The sequence below is a fragment of the Pan troglodytes genome, chromosome 8 (assembly GCF_028858775.2).
Source record: "Pan troglodytes isolate AG18354 chromosome 8, NHGRI_mPanTro3-v2.0_pri, whole genome shotgun sequence".
Lineage (NCBI taxonomy): Eukaryota > Metazoa > Chordata > Mammalia > Primates > Hominidae > Pan > Pan troglodytes.
Genome location: NC_072406.2, coordinates 39,059,460 through 39,080,162, shown reverse-complemented (window position 1 = coordinate 39,080,162; position 20,703 = coordinate 39,059,460). Strand labels below are relative to the sequence as shown.

Genomic DNA, 20,703 nt, shown 5'->3' with positions numbered 1-20,703 from the left:
TGATAAAAGTTAGAAAATCCTCAAAACAGAGTACATGCTTTTCATATTGCTCATTATTTTAAACTCTCAAAGGATAACAACTGTATTTTAAAATTTCTGTACATTATTAAATGTGAGATACTAGAGAATATTAATCTAATCAGTTATATTAAGTTATGAAATTCAACAAATATTTCTGATGGGACAGAGAAAAAAATAAATTATACCTTTCCAAGCACTGTCAGCTGCTGAACTAAAAGATGAGCATTTTCAGTCTTTCCAGCACCACTTTCTCCAGAAATAACAATGCACTATACATAGAAAAGAAAACTGTGAGAAGACCTTATCCTCAAAATTTAAGTGACATTTAAGTAACTACGAGGTAAATTTCTAAGAATGGGAGACTCTTCTTACCTGATCTGAATTATATGTTATCATAGATTGATATCCTAAGTCAGCCATTGCAAAAATGTGAGGAGGACTGGCAGTTCTCTTTGATCCAATATATAGTTTGGAATGCTAAAGGTTAAAAAGAATACATTTTGTAGGGCTTTTTGTTTTTATTTAAGTCCTGAATTATTTACAAATATAGCTCCAATTTTTAAAGCAAAGTATAAATAAAAACACCATTTCATTCCACCAAAACATTATTACATACATGTTACACACATATTGCACATATATCTAAATGCATAACTATGTAAAATAAGAGCCTGACACAAAACAGCCCAGAAATATGATATGACATAAAGTAATTTAAAAGATTCTGCATTCCACTTCCAAAGCAGAATGTAAGGTTTCAAAATTCCATTATGTATTTAAATGAAAGCATACATTAAAAATAAGACGATCGGGTTTCAGTTTGTTAACTGCTCCTTGGACATAATAATGTCTCACACATGATGACCACTTTTTTCCTTTCACATCATTTAACATACATTCTCTCATTTGATTTGTCCAAGATCACACAGTGAACTGATAGCAGGATTGCACTAAAACCCGTATCTCCTGAAACATAGGTCAAGGCTTATAAATTTACTGTTATTTCTGTAAATTTTAGGATGGCAAAAGATGACAGAGATATGTACTTTTCACACACAAAAACAACTATTAGGAACAGTATTAAATAAGTTTCTGGAGTACACAAATAGCCAGAAGAGAATGAGTCCAATTAAAAATGAAAAACAACCTTGTTTAATTCCAGAATAGTATTCTATATGTAAGCCACCAGCGGTTAAATAATTGATAATTATATATTCATATTCATAAAACATGTTTGTGATATTAATGAAGCCAATAATACATCAAAGGAATTTTTAACTCACAGTGACAATTTTTAAAGCCATTAAGTATGTATTATCTACATAAACAATGTAATTATACTTTTGACGCTCCCATCTCAGTTCAGCGGCAGAAATACATTAAGTACATACCTTTTTAAGCAGACTTAAGTATATGCTTTTAAAGGCATCTGTTTAGTGATACAATATTTAATGTAGAGCCGTTACCAATAACTGAATGTAATTAACACTCTGGCACACGCATTTGGAGAAAGGAAGACCACAAACTGCACCCAGATTGACTCCATCTTCTATTTTTCCTAGTTCTATATTTTAACAAAAATTATGTAACTGTTTATTCAAAATACTGGATAAAATTTTCTGGCATTCATTTAAATTAATTTAAGTATCTGAATGTATAATTATGTGTATGAAGTAACAGAATGCACCCCATACGACATACCTTTGTGGAGTAAAGACCCAGACTCTGAAAAGGGTTAAGAGCAATGAGTATGTCTCCCACATAGATATAGATCTGATCTCTGGAATAACACTTCTCAAGTTGCTCTGAGACTGTATTCTGCAATAAAATAAAATAATTTCTCCTTCTTAAAATTATTTGTGGTCAACTACAATTTAAAAAGTAAACAATAATAAACAGAACATCTGGAATCTGGACGAAGGATTAGAAAAACAGACACATTGATAGTAAAAAATATGTAACATCAGCTCTGCAACTACTCATTCACTTGACAGCCATTTTCTTTGGTTTTGAGAGCCACAGAGGATGTCATTGTTACCTGCATTTTCCAAAGGACATATTATATGTCACAGGAATTTTAAATATATAATGCTTTCAAGAAAAGAAGTAATAGTAGTAAGTGATGTAAAGATTAAAAACGAAGTAAAGAGAAAAGGGAAGGGAAGATAAAGTGAACATGATTTAATTCCAAATCAAGGTGATCCAGTGGCTTTATGGAATGTCCTAGACCTTTTATTTTTTCAGACTTTTGGCTTTATGAAGTACTATGAAAAATTTTAAAACATAATTTTCATAGTTGATAAGTCATTTGAGTAAATGAATTGATTTTGATAATGTCGGAAACCACCATTTACAGTACATGACACAAGAGAGGAGCAAAAGATCTTAGGTCCAAAAAGAAACTAAAAATAAAATATAGACAACAGAAACAAACCCACCATTTAATATATTAATATATTGGTCAACAATATGATTAGTGAAAACTTCTTTGCAATCCACAAGCCTAGGAATTCACATTATTAAAAAATTTCATATGTAAGAATTCAGAAAGGTGCTGCAATCTCTGACTTGCCAACATGATTTGATTTCAAGATGTTTGATGTTCTTGAGATTATTTTGAGGAAGTACTTGAGTTGTTTATGCAACCCTAAATTTACCAAATGACTACCTCTATTCAGAACTTACCTCTTGATTGGTACATTTCTGAGTCAAATGCTCAGGCATGTATCAGCAGTGTAAAAAAAATAAAAAGGTGTTCATCAGGCAGGACAGAAGTCCTGACCTTCTTCTAAAAAGAGGGCATTTATTTCTCTAATGATCTGACTACATGGAATAAAGAAGGGTGAGGGGAAAGGAGGCTGAGACTAGAATTTAATAGCTTGGATCTGTACCTTCACAAAAAATGTTTGAAATACTTCTGAGATAATTAGAATAAGGAGTTCCAAGCAGAATTCAATACCCCCGAAAGATAAGCTGTGTGAAACAAGGGTTTTGTGATCCCATGAGGAAGAACACTGACCATGGTAACAGACAGGCTGTTGAGGTATCCCAGAGTTTCTGGGTACAGCCACTGAGAGCTGAAACAGGAGAGGACAAAGCAGGAGGCCACCACATGGTGGTTACAATAGGCTGACTGCTCTTTGAATACAATAAATCATATCTTTGAGACTCCCACAAATAATGAAAAAGAAGGAAGATCTGTGGCCTAACAACTTACACTGCGAGGACCTCACCCCTGTCAGTTGAGCATCAGACAAAAATGAACACTAGGCTGGAAAGATCTGGAAATTTGAGTTACATAGATTAAAACTGAAGATAAGAGAAATAATAGGAAGCTAAGAGACAAAGAAAGCATGAGACTTACAGATGGGAGACATGGGCAGAGTGAGTGTTAAGATTCTTAATAACCATCATAATCTATATATTCCTTCCCCTTCTACCAATACCCATGTCTTCTATAAATTAACAAAACATCTGGAATGTCTAAGTTTAATTAAACCAAAATTCTTACCTCATCCAAAACTTCTAGGGTTGCTAAATCATCTACATCCTTCAGATTGGATATTAGAGGTCGGTTGAAGTTCCCTTTCTTCGTGTGAATACGTTCATGTCTGTGGAGAAAAACGCTTTCTGATTTAAGAACTGATTACTGATCATAGTGGAAAAAAGTTTTAGATACATATGATACTGAAAATCCTCTAGGAATCTGTTTATTAAATTCAATGATAAGATACCAGAAAATATCCTAATATATTTGATCTTTACTGTTTGTTTACTCCTCTCCATTGGAAAAATGCAAATTACAGAATTTACTTCATGGATGATCAAGAGTACATAATTTCCTTCAAGAACTATCTTTATATAATTTGTTTTAAAGCTTCCTCTAAATTTCTGTGTGACTGAATCTGTTACAAGGTGATGAGGCTGAAGGGTTTGAACTCATTACATTCCTAATTTTGTTGGAGATAGTGTTAGGTCATTGGTGATCAAGGTATGGTCATTTTTAATTACTATTCAGCAAAATTTAACAGGAATACAAAATAAATCACATTATAAATTTTCAAAAGGTTAGATGTGTGTAAAAATAGATTTCATGTACCAAAAAGTTTATTTTCAAAGTAAAACATTTCAACAACTTTCAAAAACAGCATAAAGATCTTGATTTAACACAAAAGAGAAGTTGCTGAGATAAACACAATGGTTTATTTAAACTTTTCTGGACATCCATTTTATTTTGGGGATAATTGTATTTCTGGTATTTATTTTTGGACATACTCTTAAGTACCTAGATTTGCCCCTTGGTAAAAGGGGAAGGAATATATAGATTATGAGGGTTATTAAGAATCTTAACACTTACTCAGAAAACTGTAATGGTTTCTTATTGCTTAGAAATTTAAGCCTATTAATAAACTGCCCGTTCCCCTATCTAAGCCCACTGCTCCTTTTGTATACTATAATAGCTTCTGTCCTCTCTCATTTAGGGAAGGACATCACTCCCACTGCTTTTTCTCTCATTCCTACATCATTGAATTTTCTCTGTTATATCACCCACCCCACAAACAACAGCAAACTGCCTCCCCTGACTTCCAGTTTCCTCCATCTGCTGTTCTATTTCTTTGCTTTATAGTAAAAATCCTCAAAAGAATTATGTATATTTTTTTTATTTTTATTTTTATTTTTTTTTTGGAGATGGAGTCTCGCTCTGTCACCCAGGCTGGAATGCTGTGGCGTGATCTCAGCTCACTGCAACCTCCGCCTTCCAGGTTCATGTGATTCTCCTGCCTCAGCTTCCCGAGTGGCTCGGATTACAGGCGTGGCCACCACGCTCAGCTAATTTTTTTGCATTTTTAATAGAGACAGGGTTTCACCATGTGGGCCAGGCTGGTCTCGAACTTCTGACCTCAAGTGATCTGCCCACTTTGGCCTCCCAGTGTGCTTGGATTATAGGCGTGAGCCACCATGCTCGGCATATACTTAGTTTCTTCAGGCTTTCATCTTGACACTCTGTGGAAGCAGCTTTTGTTAAGGACTCTATTGACCTTTACATTGCTAAATCCAATGGTCAATTTTAAGTCCTCATTTTACCTAATCTACCAGGCGCATTTAACAAAGGCGTTCTTGAATACCTTTGCCTTGGTTTCCTGTAAGTCTCTCTTGATTCTCTTCCTTAACTCACTGGTATCTCTGTCTGAGTATCTTTTTCTGTTTTTTCCTTATCTTTCTGTTACATTTTGGGGGTCTCCCAAGTTTCAGTTCTTGAAGTTATCTTCTTCTCTACATTCACTTCCTTATATCATAGCCTTACACACCACTCATTCACTGATAACTACTACTCCAGACTTCTGCATCTAAATGCTTATTTGATATTTCACTTGGAGAGACAGACACATCCCAAACCACACTCCTAAATACTCTGTCTCCAAACCTACTCCTTCCTATGATTCTTCATCTCAGTCAACGGTGACTCCTTTCTTCTGATTGTTGAGGATGTTAGAGACATCCTTGGCTTTTCTGTTTCTCACAGCCCTCATGCAATCTGTATACAAATTCCATCAGCTCTATCATCAAATTCTATCTAGGGCTAGACATTTCTCCCCACCATCCCCCCACTATATTTCTTCTCACTGCTGCAACAGCCTCCCAAGAGGTATGCCTGCTGCCATCTTTACCTTCTGACACTCTTCCCAACACTGCAGCCAGAGTGATCTTTAAAAAAATATGTCAGATCATGTCACTACTCTGCTCAAAGTTCCTGATCTTACCATTATTACTCAAAGGAATATCCAATGCCTTACCATGGCCTACAAGGCCCATATGATTTGTGCATCTGTGCCTCCCTCAATACCCCTATTATTTCTCTAACATCATCTGTTTCTAATATCCCTCCTACTCAATTCTTTCCAACCTCATTGGCTTCCTTGCTGTTTCTTGAACACATTAAGCATGCTTCTACCTCACAGCTTTGGTATTTGCTGTTCCCTCTGAGTGGAATGCCATTTTCTTTGATATCTGTAAAGCTCTTTCTTGCTTCCCATGGGCTTCTTTCAATATTATATTAATCAGAGTCTTTTCCTGGTGAGCCCTTGTCAATTAGTGGCTTCTCTCCAGAATCTCTCATCACCCTTTTCCTGCTCTATTTTTAGCCATTGCCTTCTCCCCCAATTTTCCTCATCACCTCTCATATTCTACCTTGTCCTCTGTCTTCTCCTATTAGATTGTAATTAATATAATGCCAATCTAGATTTTATGGTACTAGTAAGACAGAGTACCTGTATTGTTCACTGCTGTGTCCCCAGCAGCTGTTAACAGTGCCTGGCATGCAGTAGGCACTCAATAAATAGTTGTTCAATGACTAATTATAGGAAACTCATTCAAGGCCTTCCATAACATTACACAATCTGTCTTTCCAGTGTATTTGCCAGAAAATACACTTTTACACTTTAGCTTAACTGGACTTGTTTCTGTTTCTTAAACTATACATCCCTGTGCTTTCTTCACCTGTCATTTTGTTCTTGTTGTTTCCTCCTCAGCCCAATCTGTATGATAAAACTTTATTCACTTTTCACAATCCACCTTAAATGTCACCTTTTACACTCCTCAGCACAATTCTACACATCCTTTAGGATACATATCTTAGTTAAATGTCATTTCAGTCATTCATTTGTGTGCTGGCCTTATACCCTTTACTAGATTGTAAATTTCCTAGGATAGGAATATCTTTTCAACATATGGTGCTGGAACAATTGGACATTCACATGCAAAAAAAAAGTGACTCAAGACACTGACCTTTCAGCTTTTACAAATATTAACTCAAAATAAATCACATATCTAAATGTAAAATGTAAAACTATAAAACTCCAGAAGATAACATAGGAAAAAATCTAGATACCTTTGGGTTTGGAAATAAGTTTTTATATGTAACACCAACAATACCATCCATGAAATAAAAAATTGATAAATTGGGCTTCACTAAAATTATAAACATCTGCACTGTGCAAGTTTATTTTAATAAAAAATGAAAACAAAAATTCTCTCCAATCACACTTCTTTGGACTGTGTCATTTTCCTGCCAGGACACTGACTACTAGATCCAGCCAGCCATTGACTTCTCTTCAGCTCCAGTGTTGCAGATTTCTGGTCACAGAACTCACACATGAAAGATCAGAATTTTCCCTCCACTGGACCCTGAAGTTACTCATTAATTATTTACCCCTCCGCAGAAGACTTCCTAGCTCATTTTAGATAGCAGTCGTCCAAAAATGTCTACCTTTCAAGCTTCCAATATCTATTTTCCCTCTTCTTCAATGGAAGCTAATACAAACTCACTCAAGTTCCTTCCCTTTTATCTCAAAATGTTAGTATATTTTCATCTATCTTCTCCTCATATTCCCTCACCCCCATACACACTTCTTTTTCACTTTCCAGGGTGGAAGTGCCACCTTTCTTTTCCAGGGTTAACCCGCCCCACCTGTCTTTCGATTTTCTTTCCTGTGTAGCTTGCTGTATCATGCCATCAGAAGCTTCCTTTCCACAGATCCATATTCTCAGTTGATCACATCTTCTATCATCCTAAGGTGTACAGTCCTCAATTTGCTGCTTTCTTGTTAAGAAAATAAAACCAAGCCACAGACTGGGAGAAACTATTTGCAAATCATGTTTCTGATATTAAAAAAAAGTATCTAATGACAGAAATAGTGTCTTATACCTATTTGCAACTCTTAATTAGATTCCTCCATAATTTTTTCTTTTTTTTGAGATGGCATCTCACTCTGTCGCCAGGCCAGAGTGCAGTGGTGTGATCTCGGCTCACTGCAACCTCTGCCTCCTGGGTTCAAGCAATTCTCCTGCCTCAGCCTCCCGAGTAGCTGAGACTACAGGCGCGCTACCATGCATGGCTAAGTTTTGTACTTTTAGTAGAGATGGGGTTTCACCATGTTAGCCAGGATGGTCTCAATCTCCTGACCTCGTGATCTGCCCACCTCAGCCTCCCAAAATGCTGGGATTACAAGATTCCTCCATAATTTTTATGCCACTTAAAAAAATTATACACTTGTGTGGATAATTTAGTTAATATTTGAAGTCCTTACTAGAATGTAAGCATCAAGATCTGCAAAACTATGCCTTTAGCTTCTTGTTGTATCCCATGAATAAGGAGATTGTTTAGAATAGTGTAGTTTCTTGATAAACTTTAGTTGAATGACTAAGTGACTGTATATCCCCCCACAACGTCTGGCATGGAATTTGCACATAGTTGGTCTCCACATTTGCTGAATTGAACAAGTATCATCTTATTTACTCCCCTATTTTCAAAGCGATTCTTATAAGTATAACCATTTTTGATATATTCTTTTTAAGACAAAAGAGGAAGAAATCCAATTATCCATTTAATTGAAGGGCCCTGAATTTTCTGTCTGTTTTTATGGACCCATTTGGCTGCTACAGACTGTTACTGGAGAACGATAGGGAGTGGATGGTGAGGAGCAGAGGGATCAATACTTGGCTGGTTGGTGCCCTCACTCTTCCACTCTTGTGAATTCATCCTCTATGATGTTTTTGGTATTAGCCGTCAAAAACTTAGAAAAGATTTGGTCACTGTGATGATTAAAACAACCTCAGATGGCTCCCTATCTTCTATGGTACAACTTAAAAATTTCTTGGCATGGATTTCATGGACCTTCACAATCTTGCCTTAAACAACCTTTCCAGCATTATTCTCCATCAGCTCCGTACAGAAGGGCTCTTAATATACCAAGCATTTTCAAGACTCTGTACTTTGTTCATTCCATTTCTCTACCTGGAATTATTTTCCTTCCATGCTCAGCAAAATTCTACGTATCCTTCAAAGTTAGGCTTAAATTACCCTCTCTGTGAAGACACTGCAGGTCTTTCCAGAGAGAATACACCACTAGTGGAGAAGTTCTCATATTTAATGAAGTCTATACATGTTCATTGTTCCTGCTATACCTTGAGAAAGTTGTGTGTAGAAATCAAGTGTTATTCATCCTTTTATGTCTTGATACAAAGATGCAAAAAACAAGGTGTCGGCCGGGCGTGGTGGCTCACACCTGTAATCCCAGCACTTTGGGAGGTTGAGGCGGGCAGATCATGAGGTCAGGAGATCGAGACCATCCTGGCTAACACGGTGAAACTCCGTCTCTACTAAAAATACAAAAAATTAGCTGGGCGTGGTGGCAGGCACCTGTAGTCCCAGCTACTCAGGAGGCTGAGGCAGGAGAATGGCATGAACCCAGGAGGCGGAGCTTGCAGTGAGCCGAGATTGCACCCTTGCACTCCAGCCTGGGTGACAGAGTGAGACTCCATCTCAAAAAAAATAAAACAAAATAAAAATAAAAATAAAAAGTTGTCTTGAATCTTCATTACCTTAATTCAATACCCATGTTTGCCTGAAACCAACTGAATGTTTGAGGTTTGGATAGAAAATAGCTTTAAATCATTTTTCTTTGTATAATATTGGGCATTTCTTAAAATGAGTAAGTCCATCTACCTTTTCGCAAGAACATCTAAGTGTTTCCATCATCTTTATACATCAGTGAATATCTAATCAATCATGACTGCTTATTTTTCTGGTTAGTTTTCATGTTTCCAGTATTAAATAAGTTTTAAAATATGCATACATTGATTTGTCAGATTTAGCTACATGCCAAGTGCCATATATTAGAATTGTAAGGAAAACATATTTTGATATGGAAATTTATGGAAAGTGAGAGCTGTGAATTTTGGAAGGGCATTGGCTTTAGAATATTCTTGTATCACTGTCTTTTGTTTGTTTGCTTGTTTGAGATGGAGTCTCACTCTGTCACCCAGGTTGGAGTGCAGTGGGGAGATCTCGGTTCACTGCAACCTCTGCCTTCCAGGTTCAAGCGATTCTCCTGCCTCAGCGTCCCGAGTAACTGGGATTACAGGCACCCGCCACCATGCCAGGCTAATTTTTGTATTTTTAAAATTTATTTATTTATGTATTTATTTATTTATTTATTGAGATGGAGTTTCGCTCCTGTTGCCCAGGCTGTAGTGCAATGGCACGATCTTCGCTCACCACAACCTCTGCCTCCCGGGTTCAAGCGATTCTCCTGTCTCAGCCTCCCAAGTAGCTGGGATTACAGGCATGCGCCACCATACTCGGCTAATTTTTTGTATTTTTAGTAGAGATGGAGTTTCTCTACGTTGGTTAGGTTGGTCTGGAACTCCTGACTTCAGGTGATCCGCCCGCCTCGGCCTCCCAAAGTGCTGGGATTACGGGCGTGAGCCACCACGCCCAGCCTAAGTTTTGTATTTTTAGTAGAGATGAGGTTTCACCACTTTGGCCAGGCTGGTCTCAAACTCCTGACCTCAAGTGATCCGTCCGCCTCAGCCTCCCAAAGTGTCATTGTTGTTTTAATAAAAATCTAAGTATGCAGTTCAATCCAACTCATATTTATTGAGACCCTGCCACGTGCAAGCATTTCCCCAAGTGTTGTGGGGTTACTGAATGTGGAAAAAAATCCAGGTTGTACAATCAATGAGTTTCAAACTAGTGGGAGATGTGAACACAAATATTTTTAAAAAACACAAAGTATACGGCAAATGCCAAAATTAAAGTAATATATAAAGTGGAAATAGCAAGGAGGGAAAATTAATTCCATTTTGGAACAGTGGATACAGTTCTTAGCAGATTTAGCATTTAATCTTGGTCTTTAAGTAGAAGTAGGATTCCAGTAACCTGAGGAAGAGTGTTTGTATGTAGGGGTGGTGACTGATGGGTGAAATAAATTAATATATTTCATCACATCAATAGGCTAAAAAGTAAAAATGACATGATCATATCAATAGATGCAGAGAAAGCATCTGACAAAATTCAACCTCTTTTCATGATAAAAACTCCCAGTAAATGAGCCACAGAAGGGAGCTTCCTTAACTTCATAAACAACATGTAAAATAGCCTACAGTTACAATACATAATGATGAGAAATTAGAAGCTTTCCTGATAAGATCAGAAACAAAGCAAGGATGTTCTCTCTCTACACTCCTTTTCATTATCATAGTGGAAGTCATAGCTAATGCAATAAGACCAAAAAATGACTTAAAAGGTATACTGATAGAGAAGGAAGAAATAAAACTATCTTTGTTCTCAGATGACATAATTGTTTATGTTGAAAATCTGAAAGAGTCAGCATAAAAACCTCCTGGAATGAATAAGCAATTACAGCAAGGTTTTCAGACACAAGATTAATATAAAAAAGTCACTGCTTTCCTATATACCAGAAATGAATAAGTGAAAATGGAAATTAAAAACACAATACCACTTACATTAGCACCCCCCAATGAAATACTTAAGTATAAATCTAACAAAATACATACAAGAACATTACAAAACTCTGATAAAATAAAACAAGAACTAAGTAAATGGAAAGATATTCTATGTTCATGGATAGGAAGACTCAATATTATCAAGATGTCAGGTCTTTTCAACCTGCTTTACAGATTCAATGCAATCCCAAGCAAAATCCAAACAAATTATTTTGTGGATATTGGCAAACTGATTCTAAAGTTTATATGAAAAGTCAAAAGATCCAGAATAGGCAACCAATATTGAAGGAGAAAAAGCTGGAGGACTGACACTGTGCAATTTCAAGACTTCCTATAAAGCTACAGTAATCATTCATTGCTGGTGGGAATGAAAAATGGTACAGCCAGTTTGGAAGACAGTTTGACAGTTTCTTATAAAATGAAACATGCTCTTGCCATACAGTTCAGCTACTGTGCTTCTTTCTACCCAAATGAGTAGAAAACCACACAAAAACCTGTACATCGATATTTATAGCAGCTTTTTTCATAATTGCCAAAACTGGAAGCAACAAAGATGTCCTTCAGGAAGAAATAGGTAAATACATTCTAGTACATTCAGACAATAGTGTATTTTCAGTGCTAAAAGGCAATGAGCTATCAAGCCATGAAAAAAACATGGAAGAAATACAAATGCATATTGCTAAGTGAAAGAACTTAATCTAAAAAAACTACATATATGAGTCCAACTTTATTACATTCTAGAAAAGGCAAAACTATGGAGATGGTAAAAAAGATCACTAATTGACAGCAAATTAGAGGACACAGAGAGATGAATAGGCAGAGAACAGAGCGTTTTTAGGTCAATGAAACTATTCTGTACAATGCTACAATTGTAGATACTTATCATTATATATTTGTCAAAAGCTATTGAATGTACAACACCAATAGTGAATCTTAATGTAAACTGTGGACTCTGGATGATAGGGATGTGTCAATGTAGGTTCACTAATTGTAACAAAAGTACCACTGTGGTGTGGGATGTTGACAGTGGAGAAGGCTGTGCCTACCTGGGGGAGGGGGACACATGGGAAGTCCCTACGCCTTCCTCTCAATTTTGTTATGAACTTTAAACTGCGCTTAAAAATAAAGTTGATTTTAATAAAAAGTAAAAACAAAAACTCTCTTCAATCACACTTCTTTGGATTGTGCTATTTTTGCTTCCAGGGCACTAATAGATCCAATTAGCCATTGACTTCTCTTCAGCTCCAGTGTTGCTTATTTGTGGTCACAAAACTCACGCCTGAAAGATTTTAGTTTTCCCTCCACTGGACCTTGAAGTCTACTCATTAATTATTTTACCCATCCAGAGGGTGACTTCCTAGCTCATTTTACATAGCAGTTGTCCAAAAATGTCTACATTTCAAGCTTCCAATATCTATTTTCCCTTTTCTTCAATGGAAACTAACACAAACTCACTCAGGTTCCTTCCCTTCTATCTCAAAATGGTAGTATATTTTCATGTATCTCCTCTTCACATCCCTCCCAACTTCTCTGTGACTTCCAGGGTGGAAGCATCACCTTTCTTTTCCAGGGTTAACCCTACTAATTTGTCTATTGATTCTTTATCTGTGTAACTGGCTCTATCATCCTATCAGAAGCTTCCTTTCCACCGGGTCCATATTCTCAGTTGATCAAGTCTACCATCCTAAGTTGTCCTTTCCTCAATTTGCTGCATTTTCTAAAACTTTAACAATCTCCTTGTCAACTTTTCAAAGGACAATCTTAATTCACAGAACCCTTCCTTATTTACATTCACTCCTCAACTCACTAAACTCTGGCATCAGCACTGTTATCAGCCTCTTGAAAGTAAAATGACCTTCTTATCATCCTATTCAACTGCCCTCTTTAGATTTCATTCTATTCAGTTCCTCTGTGTCCTTTAACTTTATTGATCTACTGTCTTGAAATTCTCTCCTCTGTAGCTTTCATGGCATCTATTTTTTTTCCTCCTGTCCTTCTTACTGTGCCTCACCTCAATTATCTCTACCTCAGTCAATGACACCATCATCTCCTTCATCGATATGGAAAAAATGGAGTTTTGAGAAATTTTAAAGAGATTAAGATGATATAATTTGGTGATGTAGTGGATATAAGAGTTGAAAAAGATGGAGATTTCTGGTGTGTACAATTAAATAGATGATGGTATCTGTCAATGAGATAAATACTAGAGGAGTTTCAGATTTTGTGAGGGAAGATAGCGCTTTGCTTCTGGGCATTTGGAACTTGAACACATTTAGGACATCTGTATTTCTCAGTAATAATGCCATCCCCTGACCTAGTTTCCTCAGCCTCCAACACCAAAGCTCTCTACATTCTGTTTATAGCAGATCATCACTGTCTCTGGGACATATGCCCTGCCATTATCCATTTACATGTGCTATAGATATGTTTGGTATCTTTTAAAAATATTTATCCTCCTTGGCATTCTCTGAGAATCTTGGTTCTGTGGTTTCGTATTTGACGTTAACTTTGGAAAATTCTCAGTCATTGTTGCTTAAAATATTTGTTTCCTCCTCTCTTCTCTTGGTATTCCCATTATGTATATATCATACCTTTTTTAGTTATTCCACAATTCTTAGATCTTCTATTCCAGTTTTTCAATCTTTTTTCTCATTGCCTTTCCATTTCAGACATTTCTATTGATATATCTCAGAGATTGTTTTCTCCACTGAGTCCAGTCTACTAATGAGCCCATTAAGGTTGTTCTTCATTTATGTTACAGTGCTTTTGATTTCTAACATTTCAAATTCCTTCTCAGAATTCCCATCTCTCTACTTACATTGCCCATCTGTCCTTGCAGGTCATCTACTTCATCCACTAGAGCCTTTATCATATTAACTGTGGACTTACAAAAAATTCCTGGTGTGGTAATTCAACATACCTGCCATATCTAAGTATGGTTCTGATGCTTGCTCTGTTTCTTCAAACTGTGATTTTTGCCTGTTAGTATGCCTTGTAATTTTTCTTTGATAGCCAAGACTGGGTAAAAGTAACTCCAATAAATCGGTGTTAATTCATGTGTTGGTAACATGCTACAGGCATAAGGGAGTGGAAGCATTCTATAGTTATATGATTAGGTTTCAACCTTTTAATGACAGTGACTTTCAACTGTGATCTTCACAAGTGCCTCAGTCTCCTCCTTCTCTACTCCCCTCCTATTCCTTAGGAAGGACAAGAGGAGGGTAAACCATGTTAAAAGGAACAGAATGCTCTGCCATATTTTAAAATGGCACTTTTTCCTCTCTCCCTGATGTAAACACGAAGGGATTTTTCTCTGAAATTTACTGTGAGAACCTGACTGATCTGGAGGTAAAACCCATAAAAGTATGGAGGCCACCTGTGACTGGAATCTCCTACAGTTTTTAACTGTCAGACTGAGCCTCCAGCAATCATCGATTACAGTTCAAATTTTCCCACCCCACTAATTGCTCCCTTGGATGTCTCTGCTTGCATGTTTCTGCTCCAATAAGCTGATATTTTCTGTATTTTCCTACCTGTGGGGAGTGGTTTACCCTGTAACCTTATTCTCTGATGGATCCAATTAAGAGTTGTTGATTTTTCATTTTGTTCAGTTTTCACTGGTTGTTAGGATGGAGTGACAACTTCTAACCTCCTTAAATGCTGGAGCAGAAACTGGATAAAGAGCCTGTCTTTACGAAGGTGTGGGCATTGATAAAGGAAACAAACAAGAGCTAGTGAAGATCCCTCTACAGCAACTTTCACTACCCTCGGCCAGAAGCTGCAAGTGGAAGAAGTGGTTTCCAAAAGCCAAGAGAGAGCTGTAGCTCTAGGGTTAGCACCACTGGATAGAAGCTGCTGCCTTAGGTAGATCCTGGCCATTGTCACTTCCAATCTGCAGGTGCTTGATTGGTGCAGCACACCAGGGTCAGCTTTCCAGGGCACAGGGCAGAGTGAAGAAGCAGGAAGTAGACCTATGTATTAGTTTCCCATTGCTGCTATAACAAGTTTATCACAAATCTTGTGGCATAAAACAATGAGTATTTATTCTCTCACAGTTCTGCAGGCCAGAAATCCCAAATCAGTTTCCTCTGGAAATTCACCGTGTCATCAGCAGGGCTGGTTCCTTCTGGAGACTCTAGGTGAGAATCATTGCTTTGCCTTTTCCAGTTTCTGGAGGCTGTAGGCATTCTTCGGTCATGGCTGCATCAATTTAACAGCTGCTTCCATACTCATCTTGTTTTCTCCCTCACTAACCTTCTTGCCTCTGTCTTATAAGGACTCTTATGATTATATTTAGGGCCCGGCCACTAATCCCGGATAATTTCCCCTTCTCCAGATCCTTGACTTAATCACAACTGCATGGTTCCTTTTGCCAGGCAAAGTAATATTCACAGATCCCAGGGATTGGACCTAGGTGTCTCAGAGGGTCGTTACTCAGCCTACCAAAATCTAGAAAGGCAAATGGAAAATGTACAGAATACAGAAATATTGGCAGGAAGCTAAGAAAACCTGGACCATATGTAAAAACAGTTTGGAGAGTTTTCCATGAACTGCTGATTGAATACATGGGTGAAAAGGTGGGATTTCTTCATTAAACAATATTGTGCTCTCCATCTAAATCCTAGAGTATTTAATAAAATCATAAATGTCTATTTCTAAAGCAAAACTTCCATTGCTACTACACTGATCTTTAAGCCACCATTGTTTCCGACCTTGGTTATTGCATATAGTGAGAATGATCTTTTTAAAACATAACTCAAAAATGTCACCCATCTGGTCAGTACCCTCCCATGTCACTCAAAGTAAGGTCTCTTATAATCTGATCCCACACCCACCCCATTGCTTCTCCCACCGTATCTCCTAACAGTGTGTCCCCAATTACTCCTCGCTAGCTTTCTCGATCCCTCTTGGCCGAGCCTCTAACACCTGGCTCACTCCTGCCTCAAAGGCTGACTCTTCTCTCTGCCCAAAGAGCCACAAGCCTAAAGTACTTCTCTTGATTGTGAGGTCTGGGATAACCACCATTTTCAACATCGTAATCCCACCCTCCAACCCTGAGGACTTCCAGTCCCTCTTATATTGCTCTATTTTTCTTTCATTTCTTTTTCTTTTTTTTTTTTTGAAACGGAGTCTCACACTGTTGCCTTGGCTGGAGTGCAATGGCGCAATCTCAGCTCACTGCAAACGTCACCTCCCAGGTTCACGTGATTCTCCTGCCTCAGCCTCTTGAGTACCTGGGATTACAGGCACACACCACCACACTTGGCTAATTTTTTGTGTTTTTAGTAGAGACGGGGTTTCACTATGTTGGCCAGACTGGTCTCGAACTCCTGACCTCGTGATCCGCCCTCCATGGCCTCCCAAAGTGCTGGGATTACAGGGGTGAGCCACCGTGCCTGGCTGCTCTATTTTTCTTTAGCATGCATCACCATGTGATATACTACACTGCTCAATAAACTTTTTATATGTATTGTCTGGGTCTTCCAATAAGTATGTAAGTTCCATGAAAACAGGTTTTGTTTTGTTTTGTTTTATCACTGACTGACATACCCTGTACTCCTAGATGAGATTCTCACAAATGATGGATGCTCAAAATATATTTGAGTGAATAGTTTGCCTTTACTAAATGTTCATCTACTGTGAAACCAAAGAAAACGTATTTTTATTTTTACACTCTGGTTATAAACAAATTAAATGTTCTAAGACAAAGAATATATGTACTTTTAAATGTATATGTGTATATACGCACATACATATATATATTAAATATGTTTCAAGATAATTTTATACTTTTAATATTTGCCTTTTGCCTTCGTTTTATAGAAGTGCTTTCCATTCTTGTTACTTTCCCACTCTTTCCATTCTTGTTACTTTTTTCAATGTTTTCTTTCTGTAAGACTTGGAAAAAGCAAAGTCGGAATCCTTCTATAAGAATTTTGTCCTCTTGTGAAAAGTACAACTTGTTAACCATATTATATTTTTCATTTACTCTGTAATACTGGAGAGACATAGTTTCAGACTATAAATATTTTCTTTCAGTGTTGTCAAAGGTCACAAATACCCTTAGGGGTGGTTAATATAGCTTTATTTGTATTTCTTCTCTACAAATTGAAAAAAAAATCAACTATTGTTGCCTGATGTTAAATTTTTATCCTTACTATTTAGTTGTACTGTTGTAATGAAACAGCTTTATTTGCTTTTACTTTGCTTTAAAATACTCTTGTAAATATCAAGCTGTATCACCTAAGGTGATTAAGGAACCACTGGGGTAGAATAGCAATCTTTTGTTAAACATAAATCCAAGCAATGGTTTTGTATTCATTTCCTTATCCATCTTTAAATTCCAGTAACATGAACAACCGACGTTGTCTACCAGCATTGGTAGTACCGACAGGAGTACAGGCTCTCCCTGGTGTGCCCTAGAAGATTAGATTTTATTTATCTGCAGTTTGACCCCTTTGACCTGGTATGTAGTTTTGAAATGATGGTGGAGAAGGAAGCACACACCAGCCTGGTGAGCCATAGCACTGGATCAACGCTCAATACCTGGAGTGACAGATATCATAGTGACCAAGCCCCCAGTAAGTCTTAATTGCCCTCTTCATTCCTGGAGACTTTTCTCTTTCACATTTACTTCTTTAAAGATGTACTTTAATCTGGGCTGCACAGATAAATATATATTCATAAAATTTGTAGCAATGTTGGAAAGAAGGATGGGATTGGAAAAGTGATACATGAAAGTAGATGAAAATCCGTACATGTTTAGCTATGTATGTACTTGTGTACCCACACCCTTAATTTATTCTAAATCTCTATAAGAGCAGTGTCCCTACTTTTTTCTAGGTGGACACTAAAGCATATGAAATAACTGAAATCCAAGAGATTTTATACATAGTTTGCATATTCCTATGTGATACTCTATACCTTATAATGTTATTGCACATTTAAAATCAGTTCTTGAGTTTTCTTTTCTCTAATGCTTCTTGCTCATTCATTACCATAATGAAGATTTCTTACTCCAGGGCACATTTTATGTAAAGGATCAGATAAATATTTTCAGCTTTGCAGCCCACACAACCTGTGTTACAAGTACTCAACCCTGTCATTATGGCATGAAAACAGCTACAGTCAACACATAAATGGATAAGCATAGCTGTGTTCTAATAAAACTTCATTCACAAAAATAGGTGGCAAGCCTGATTTGACCTATGAGCCATTAACTGCTGACCTTGTAATAGGCAAAAAATCTGGAGAAAAGAGGAGTCTGAAGTGGGGGATGGCAAGCCGCTATCAATCATCTGTGGGTCACAAAATAATTTTAAATATATATTTATATATAATATATAATGTTTTATATATACTATATATTAATATATAAAATAATATTATAGATAGTATATAATACATATATATGTATTAAAGATCAATGCATACTTTATGACTGGGAGAGTGAAACTATTTTAAAAAACTAAACCATAAAATGTCTAGTATATTAAAAATTTACAAGCCAGTAGCAAAGATTAGTATTTTTCTATATGCTCACCCAATTAGATGTCTCCTTTAATGCAACTGATGTGTATAGAAATCAATTTTTAAAGCATTGTCTTTTCCACAATCATTTAGACTTCTATTTCAGAAAAATATTAAATTCTTTCTAATCTCCAATTTTTAGTGGCTTCTGGCATTATAAGCTTTTCTGACCACCATCCTTCATGTATTTGATACAGTGATAAAGAATATTACGTGATGTTTAAGGGTCTTATTAAGTTTTTCATGAATGCTCCACTTATTTGCTTATATATAAATAGAATATCTCTAGAAATATATGCAAGAAATTGGGTATGCTGGCTGCCTCTGTGGAGGGACATTGGTGGGAAGGCTTTTTCACTGACTACAGCTGTGCACTATTTTAATATGCACGGATTACATATTCAAACAACAGAAGAAAAGATATGTTACACTCTGGTATAAATTTTGATTTACAACTAAGGAACAATCTAAAGAAGTGATGTATGATCCTTTATTTATGAGTTGGACAACAGGCACAATCCTACCTGTTAAGAGGAGTAACTTCATTAAGTCTGTTAGCAAATTTTAAGCAACATCTACCATATGGAAATCCCTTTTGGGTGGCTCTGGGCTGGGTGAGAGGATTTGTGTGCTTTTGAAAAGGAATCAGATGTCTGGAGGCTAAAGAAAAAAAATGTCATACTGGGAAATTTTGTGTGTTTACGCTGTAAATGTGACTTCTCTCTGCTCTGTATTATTTTAGATAGAGCGACCTGAGTTTTAGATGTTGAAATAAATCTGATATCTGTGTTGGCAAGACTATTTGATGGTTATTCTCCATCTGCAGAATTCCTAACATCTTTCTTCACTCCACGCTTAGTGGAGTGTTTTACTTAGAGACAAGTAAAAGCATAGACACAAGTAAAAAAACAGCAAAGAAACACAGTTTCTGTAAGTAGAATTTTGTTGCAAAGATGGAGTGGCACAGTCCCTTTAACATACAGAGCTGTATTACCAGAGCCGCTGCAAGTTTCTGTGGGACAAACACCATTACAGGAAAATAATCTGGTTAATGGCTAGGAAGGTTGATGGTGTTTACCTTTTCCAAGAATCATTAAATGGCATGATGGGTCACTGGTGAGTGTATGATTGTTTTTATTACATTGATTTTTTCCAAGTATAAAAATAATGGCCGGGTGCGGTGGCTCACACCTGTAATCCCAGCACTTTGGGAGGCCGTAAATATATTTGTACAGAAATATTTTTCCTCTTCCTTGGCAAAAGAACAAAATCTGTTGGGTCAAAGGATATAAATTTTTGTAATCTTTTATCTAATTATAAAAGTAATGCATGTTCATTATGGAGAACCTAGAAAAAAAAGACTAAAAAGACATTTCTTTTACAGTCCTCTGTACCAGAAATCTCAACTGATGACCATAACTCACACTTCACTGAGCAATTATAAACAAGTAGAAAGAATTTCAGCTGCGTGCGGTGGCTCATGCCTGTAATCCCAGTACTTTGGGAGGCTGAGGTGGGTGGATCACGAGGTCATGAGATCGAGACCATCCTAGCTAACATGGTGAAACCCCGTTTCTACTAAAAATATAAAAATTAGCTGAGCGTGGTGGTGGGTGCCTGTAGTCCCAGCTACTCGGGAGGCTGAGGCAGGAGAATTGCTTGAACCCAGAAGGCAAAGGCAGTGAGCTGAGATTGCGCCACTGCACTCCAGCCTGGGTAACAGAGCAAGACTCTGTCTCAAAAAAAAAAAGAAAGAAAGAAAGAAAGAAAGAAAGAAAGAAAGAAAGAAAGAAAGAATTTCATCTTTGCATCACTCTGCCTCCTTTCTGGTTCTAATGGAAAAGA

General features: G+C 37.0%; 1 protein-coding gene across 14 annotated transcripts in view; it reads right to left on the bottom strand.

The window, feature by feature from the left end:
• Positions 1 to 20,703, bottom strand: part of MYO3A (myosin IIIA) — a 285,430-nt gene that overhangs the window by 142,404 nt on the left and 122,323 nt on the right. For all 14 annotated transcript variants that reach the window (XR_010146830.1, XR_010146831.1, XM_063781509.1 and 11 more), the window contains 4 exons: positions 3,533 to 3,632; positions 1,723 to 1,839; positions 394 to 498; positions 207 to 290 (listed from right to left, as the gene is read on the bottom strand). Coding sequence is in view for 12 of the 14 variants with exons in the window: in XM_063781509.1 (XP_063637579.1) it covers positions 207 to 290; positions 394 to 498; positions 1,723 to 1,839; positions 3,533 to 3,632 (406 nt within the window). In the remaining 2 variants the exon portion in view is untranslated. The remainder of the gene's footprint in view (positions 1 to 206; positions 291 to 393; positions 499 to 1,722; positions 1,840 to 3,532; positions 3,633 to 20,703) is intronic.